This window comes from Passer domesticus, chromosome 8 (genome assembly GCF_036417665.1).
Source record: "Passer domesticus isolate bPasDom1 chromosome 8, bPasDom1.hap1, whole genome shotgun sequence".
NCBI classification, from domain to species: domain Eukaryota; kingdom Metazoa; phylum Chordata; class Aves; order Passeriformes; family Passeridae; genus Passer; species Passer domesticus.
In genome coordinates this window covers 210172-217835 of record NC_087481.1, presented here as the reverse complement: position 1 = coordinate 217835, position 7664 = coordinate 210172, and the positions used below count along the sequence as shown (strand labels likewise).

Here is a 7664-nt window from a genome sequence, read left to right as displayed (position 1 = left end):
TAATACTAACGCTTCATTTCCTTTGGTTTTATTTGGGGTTTTTTATCTATTTGTTTGATTGGTTTGCTGCTGGGTGTGTTTGTTTGATTGATTGATTGGGTTTTTGTCTGATTTGGTTTGAGTTTTTGGTTTGCTTTTTCATAAAAGACTGGTGAAGTTGCCAAAGCCAAACTCAAGATAATGTAAACCAGGATCAGCTTTCCAGAAATTCCTTTTGGTAGGGTTTATCTGCATCCCCCAGGCTCAGGATCACTAGTGTATTTTCAGGTTTTGCTCTGTATCATCAGCCTGTCCAGACTCCACTTGGTGTTTCACAAATGGAGAAGACAATGGACATTGTGCCAAGCTTCCTTTCAAACAGAAAAACCTGGGTCAGCATGACAGAAAAGAAGAAAAATAAATCACCAGTTAGAACAGAACCAGTGTCCCACAATCTTCCATCTTCCCCTCCACTGTTATTAATTTTGTACATTTAGAGGCAAACCTGGGTCTAAAGCTTGCATCTCTCAGTTCCTGATGCTATTTGCTACCCTGCAGCCTTGACTGGCCCTGATGTGACTGACTGCTGGGCAAGAGGGACTGGGGATGCTCAGCCTGGAGAGAGGAGACACTGGGAGGCCTCACTGTGGCTGTGCAGGACTGGAAGGGTCCCACAGGAAAGAAGGGGACAGAGTGTTCAGCAGGGCCTGTGGTGACAGGACAAGGGGGGATGGCTTTCAACTGCAGCAGGTTGATTGAAGCTGCATCTAAGGAAGCTGCTCTTTTCCACTGGGGGTGGTGGGGCACTGGCCCAGGCTGTGCACAGAGGCTGTGCATGCCCCATCCTTGGCAACAGGGCCCTGAGCAGCACGCTCTGGGGGAAGACTGCTCAGCTGGGAACAAGATGTTTTTCTTCAGGCTCCCTTGCAAGCCCAACCGTTCAGGGACTCCATCATTCCACGGTCTCCACTGTCCACTTCAGATGGATCCTGGGAACTGTGATGTCACAGCCCACGCTCCGGCTGGAACGTCCAGCGCCCAGCAAAGGGCACAACACAAGCCTTGGCCGCTGTGTTGACACGCTCTGCACCTTGCTCCTGCCCTCGCCTTTCACTCTTCTTATCCCCCTGATAGCCTGATCACTCCTGACAGCTCCTGAGTGCCTGGATTTCCTCATCCAGCCCTGCAGCATGCTCCCCTTTGTTCTGAGGAAGGTATGGTGCCATTCCATGGAGGTGGACACCCCACACCTGCCTGGGTGGGCTGGAGCTCTGTGGGCATGGAGTGGGACAGGGACCCCACTCTGAGGTTTTGCTACCTCTGCAGGCTGTCCCAGACAGAGAGGAGGAGATGGAGGTAGATACAAAGATTGATATGGAGGAGGAGATGGAGGTGGATACAAAGATTGATATGGAGGAGGAGATGGAAATAGACGGAGAAGACCCTGGAGAGGAAGAGATGGATGTGGATGTGGATGAGGAAGAAGAGATGGATTTGGATATGGAAGAGTCCATTATGGACATGGATATTGATTAAGAAGGTGAGGAAGAGGCCATAATCTTGGCATGAAGAGCAATGCCAGCAGCAGGACAGGCAGAGTGGGTCTCCTGCTGCCAGGCTGGGGCTGGGCTGGGTGCTCCCTGCTCAGGGACATTGTACCCAGGGCACTGGATTCTGGTGGCCATCCACAGCCTGTCCTGTGCCTGCTTTGCTCCACACAAGCTCCGTCCCAGACCCAGCCAGTCTCAGTTCTGGTAGCAGAGTCCTGCTGCTGGGCCAGCATGTGCCAGCCTGGGGGCACATGCAAGAGCCCTCTGTGCCTGACTGGAATGACCGTGGCATTTGCTTTTCTTCCAGGTGCGATGGACAGCACAGACAGAGACACCACCCTTTTGTATATATGTTCTACAGTTTGTTGTTGTTCTTTAGAATGTAGATTGTAGGGCTATTTTTGACTTCTGTAAATACATAGTTTTGTTAGGTAGGTTTTGTTAGGTAGGTTTTTATGTATATATGTTCTATCTATTGTTGTTGTTACAAATATTCTTACAATGTAAATGTATTCTGCATTTTTCCTGCTGTTCTTCTGTAATAAAAAAATTTTACTTTTCACACCCCAGTTCTCCTTGCATTTGCTTCAGGCACAGGCAGCATTTTGCAAAGTTGTGCTTTCCACTTGCTCCAGGTTCCCAGGAGCAAGTGGAAAGCACAACTTTGTCCCACAAGTTGTGGGAACTTTGTTCCACAAGTGGAAAGCACAACAGAGGGATCGCACTGACAGAGGTGAGCCTCTCCTTGCAGTTTCTCTGGACACACTTGGGGTCCCTGGCACAGCCACCCCAGGAGTGGGGGTCCCTGTGCACAGAGGGGTCCCACTGACAGAGGTGAGCCTCTCCTTGCAGTTTCTCTGGACACACTTGGGAGCTGTAGGGGCAAAGCCCAGCGTGCCCTGGCCCATGGATCCCATGTTGGAGCAGGGCTGAGCCTGTGTGCTCCTGCAGAGCCTCAGCCATGGCTCTTCCCTGGGCAGCCCCAGGGCTAAGGAGGGTGCACTGGGCTGTGGGCAAGCCCTGCTCCTGGGCACCCTGAGGGGCTGGAGCCAGCCTGGAGGGAGCCTCAGCCCTACACGGACCAAGATTTCCTTTGGAAACCCCCTCTCTCCCCAGACTCTGCTGAGCACAAGAATTGATCCTCCTAGTTCAAGGTGTGACCTTCATTGGCACAAATTTGTCCCTTGCACTTTCTAGCACAGCATATGTCAGTGCTTGTAATCCCTGTTCTGCACACTCTGCTTAGGCAGCAAAACATCTGAACCTGAGGGAACATCTGGAATTAGCACCAACCTGCAGAGATCTCCAGGGGGAGAACCTACCCGCAAGCACCCAGTGAAATACTTGACACTGATAGTCTGGGGCAGAGCTGAAACTAAAGTATTTTCATGCCAAGAGAGAGGATATTTTATTGCTGAATTCATTCTCCAAGAACAAGAATGGAAGCATTTGGTCTCCTCACCTGCCACAGATGTGTATTGCCAAGGTTTGCCTCTGGGTTATGACTGATTTTGATGAATCTGTTCAGAACTCTGATGCTGTTCCTGGCTAAGGTGCAGAGATGATATTTCAGAGCCAGATGAGCTCAGCACATCTTGTGTAATGCAGAATGTCCAGAGCCAGACATTCAGGCCATGCAAACTGATACTTTTTCATCTCTGTGCAAAGATCAGTAGTAGGACATCACTGATGTACCACACACTTCTCAGATGCTCCTCTGACCAGCTTCCCCATGGCATTGTTCCTGGCACAACGTTAAAGCCAGGCAGGTCACACATATTCTCTTCCTCTGACTCCTGCTGGGATGACAACACCAAAAAACAGAAAAGAGATATAATGATCAGGGATTTTCATTGTGTGAGCTCTGCATTCCCCCAGCTCTTGCAAAGGGGGAATGTTCATCGGGCAAAGGACATGAGAAGGAGCCTCAAATTGTCCAAAATCTCAGTTAAAATATTATTTCCTATGGAACCCTTCACCAAAGCTGGTCACACTTCAGGCCCTTTCTGCACCCATTTCCTAATGTGCATCTCCCTGTGGGGTGTTCCCACTGCTCCAGGGACCCAGCACAAACCTTATAGCCCCACACCAACACATCCCCAGGAGCTGCAGCCTTCCCTCCAAACCTGGGCACCTGCAGCAGCCACCTCTGCGCTGAGCTGAGCCGGTTTCTCCCAAAACCAGGTGCTCCATTTATCCTTGAAAAGATTGACAATAGCATTCTTGTCTTCTCCAAAAGGGCCATCGTTTCACAACTGTCATCTCCACACTGAGACTTTATTCCCTTCAAGTGTTCAAGTACACAGGCAGCACCAAGGAAGGCGCTGAAGTGAGTCAAGTTGAACCCCAAAGAGCTCTCAGCTCCCCGAGAAAGCTCAGACAAGCACTAGAGAAAGAATTCATGCTTCCATAACTGGCACCTAACAGCCACAGGGCAAGTGAGAAGTTGGTATTAGAGAATGAAGAAAAAGCACTGAGTAATAAAAGGTGAGAAAAATCCATCACTCCAACAGGTAAATGAAGGTAAACCACATGAAGATTCAGAAGAAGATGGAGGAGAAAAAACCCACCATTAATAGTGTCCATGACACCCAGAGCCAAAAGAAGCGCAGGGCATCAGGAAAGAGGTAAGCACGTGCTCCAAACCACAGCAGAAATGAAGTGAGAGCTCTGGAGGGAACAAAAGAAAGAGGCAGCCTGAAGAAAGGAAATAATGCCTCCCTACAAGGTGTTTTGGTTTTTTCAAGTGAGTGTCTCTTGTATCATGTGGTGGAAACCCAGAAAAATAAAGGTCGGGAGAATCATGGTTGAATTGGAACATTCCTGCATAGCAGACGAGATATAGCCTTGTGCAAATTATTCCATGCAGCATTCACATGTTTAATTCCTTCTTTTCATCTTCCTGGGGAAGCAGAGTTGCTTTATTTACTCCAAGCAAGATTTTCTCCCTCCACCCTGGCAAAGAACAAGCTCCCATCCTGGCAAGTGCTCCTGGCTTTACTTAAGGCTCATCACACCCATGCTCAAGAGAGTGGAGCAGGTTAATTTATCAATTGTTCCAATGATTAACTTGCCCAGCTGCCAGGTTCAAGAGCCCCAGAGTGCCTCAGGTTGTACAGGATCACAGAAGGAAAAGCTCCATTGAATTAAGCTGCTGCCACACTGGCCCTCTTTGCCTGTCAAACACATTCAGCTGCTCTTGCTCTGCCCTGTCAAAATCCCCCATAAAATACAAGTGACAATCCCTCATCACCTGTGAGAAAGCACAGCTGGGTTCTGCTCAGGGCATTTCAAACTATGTGGGGTAGTTGTGACCTCCCCTTGCAAAGGCAGCATGTCAGGAAAACCAAAAGTTTCTTTTCATGGACTCACCAGACTCAGGACACCTTCCACTAGATCAGGTTGCTCCAAGCCCCATCCAACCTGGCCTTGAACACTTCCAAGGGTGACACAAGCACAGCTTCTCTGGAACCTGTTTTGCTCCTCCCAGGTCTAAAATCATACCCAACTTAGCAGCCTCAGGAATAGATTTCTATTCAATAGCTGCATTTTTCTAGGAAAGAAATATGGCAAACCTTGTTTGCATCTGACTTGGCAAAATCAACACAAGCTCTTCAGAAAGGGCTGCTGGCCACTTGTCTTCTTTTTCCCCATTCGGTGGAATATTTTCATTCTGTTGTTGTTTGGAGCAGTATTTTAATCGATCTGGCTGAGGCTGCTGAAAATAGTATAGCAAGTTACTTGTGTGAGGGGTGGAAAACTGAGCTCTTGCACATCCAGTGTTTCTGTTGTTGGAAGTCTTCAATCCCACCTCTCTGGTGGCATGAAATAGGTGCTACTAATCAAATTTCTAAAGTATCATGCATTGAGCTGACACTATTTGAAGACTTAAAAAGAAAGCACCAATTTAAACAAACCCCTGCCCCTTTCCATTTTCTCTGTCCCACAGTTGATGACAGAAGATAGGAGAGAAAGACTGTTTTGGGAACAATTATTTCAGAACTCTAAAAATAATATCAAACCTGCTCTGCCACACTCTCCGTTGTTACAGCCCCAAAAAGCACCGGTTGTCTTTGCTCACAGAGTCACAATTGTGGTGGGATTTCTACCACACCACAGGACAGCCAATTTTTGGTTTGTTTTCCTGGGAATAACTAGAGCACTTCTGGGTAGCAAGGCAAACATGTGCCTCTTGTAGTGGCCCTTGAAACTGGACAAGTGAAATGAGGCAGACAAAGCCAAAGGCCAGCTGAACCTGGGATCTCTGAATGGATCTTCACATTGTTATATTTGCCCAATTATCCCATCAAAAAAACAAAGCAAAATTATATGTAAGGGCAATTTTAATTAAATAGCTTAAAATATATAAATTTGAATACACTTGAAATATTGACAGTGTAATTTGGTTAAAATAAGGGACAGTTTGGTTTTAATAATAACGCATAAGCAAAAATAACCGTGCGAGATAGTGCGGGGTACAGAGTTCAGGGCTTGACCCCCGTCACCTCTCATACAAGCTTGCCAAGCCAAAATTCCCTCTTTTATATTGTATGTCATTACCATCTCCTCCCATTTTCGGTTTGTCACACTTGTATCTCCACTCCCATCATCACCTTTACCAGGCATGCGCCACCATTTTTTAGGTGGTCGCACCACTCATTGGAGGTCATCCCTGATGAAGGCCTCTCCTCTTCCTCGATGTATTTTGATTCACCTTTTGGAATACACATGCGCAGGAAGATAGTATAATGTAAGCCAAAGCTAATATAATATAAGCCAATATTATGTTCCAGCATCAAAGCAATAAATCTCATATAATTAGCATTTTCATGATGTCCCACCAAATTTTCCTATCTTCCAACTAAATTTAGTAATAGTTATCTCTTGCTTCTTCCTGTTCTGAACATCTGCAGGAGATAGGCTGGGGGGAACCCCTCCTCTCCCCTTCTTTCTTGGCATTATGCCTTTAACTGTTCTATTATTTCAAAATATTAATTAGTGTATCAATATTGATTACTGTTTCAATTGTATCAACATGAATCACACCTATTTATTACACTTTGTCTCCAGTAATAATGATTAGGTGCATTACCTTGCTTCTTTTTGCTTGTTGCTAAAGCCAAGCAGGTAGTTTTATTGAATGTATAATTTAACTTTGCATTGCCTTAACACTCACAGTAAAGTAAGACCATTCTTCCCATTGGTTTCTGTGTTCTTTAAATCACCCCAGTCAGCTGGCAGAACAGGTATCAGAACCTGATGAAAGCCAGGCTCTGCTGTGATCTAGCTGGGCCCCATGGAATGCAGAGGGCCCCTATCAGTCCATGGAACCCATGGAAGCAAGGCTCAGATGTGACAAAGGCGTGCACCACGGAAGCCAAGAGCCCCTCATGGAACCAGGGCTGCAGTGTGTCACCGAGGGAGGGACCTCATGGCAGCAGGAGAGCATTGTGAGGCTGTGCAACAACAGGGCACCAAGGTTCCACTGTGACTTGACAGAACCCCATGGATGTGAATGGCCCCAAACCAGGCCAAGAGACACTTCCCAGACAAAGTCCAAGGAAGGGGATTTACTTTATTCAGCACACCAGGTGTGCAGGGATATCTCCTCCTGACAGCGCACACAGGCACACAGCAGATTACAATATACAGTTATACTCTATGCATATTCATGTTTCTCCTCAGAAAAGGTGTGGTTATGCAAACGATTTCTCAGTACTCATTACAATCATTAGCATACACGAGGCACAGGTGCAGTGCACACTGGTGGTGGCACTGAGGAAGGCTCCGCGACTTCCTCGGGGGTCTCCTGATGAAGGCTGGACGTCTTCATCACTGTGCCCTTTTCACCTTTCTCCTCTAGGCATGCGCAGTCTCTTGTTGGCTGTTTCAGCAATTTCCTCACTGGTTTTATCAAGCTCTGCTTTTCATTTCTGCCAGCTTTGTTCCCTATTTCTTGCCAAGTTTCATCCTGTGTCTTTAGCTTGTGGCTGAATTTTTGCAAGCTTCCTTGTTGGGTGCAATGTCTCTTATTCTTGCCCAAGTATGCCTAGGCACAGTGCTTTTAACCCTTTCACAGCCACGGACTGGAGAGCCACTCCTGGACACTGGGAATTCCTGCAGGTGCCTCCACCT

The 7664-nt window shown here is 47.2% G+C and overlaps 1 protein-coding gene across 1 annotated transcript; it reads left to right on the top strand.

Moving 5' to 3' along the window:
• Window positions 1–1039: 1039 nt before the first annotated feature.
• On the top strand, window positions 1040–1977 carry LOC135306064 (probable inactive protein kinase DDB_G0270444). Its single transcript, XM_064429626.1, has 3 exons — window positions 1040–1193; window positions 1306–1519; window positions 1837–1977. Exons 1-2 carry the CDS (start codon window positions 1170–1172, stop codon window positions 1513–1515), a joined length of 234 nt encoding a protein of 77 aa, XP_064285696.1. The 5' UTR covers window positions 1040–1169; the 3' UTR covers window positions 1516–1519; window positions 1837–1977.
• Window positions 1978–7664: the final 5687 nt, after the last annotated feature.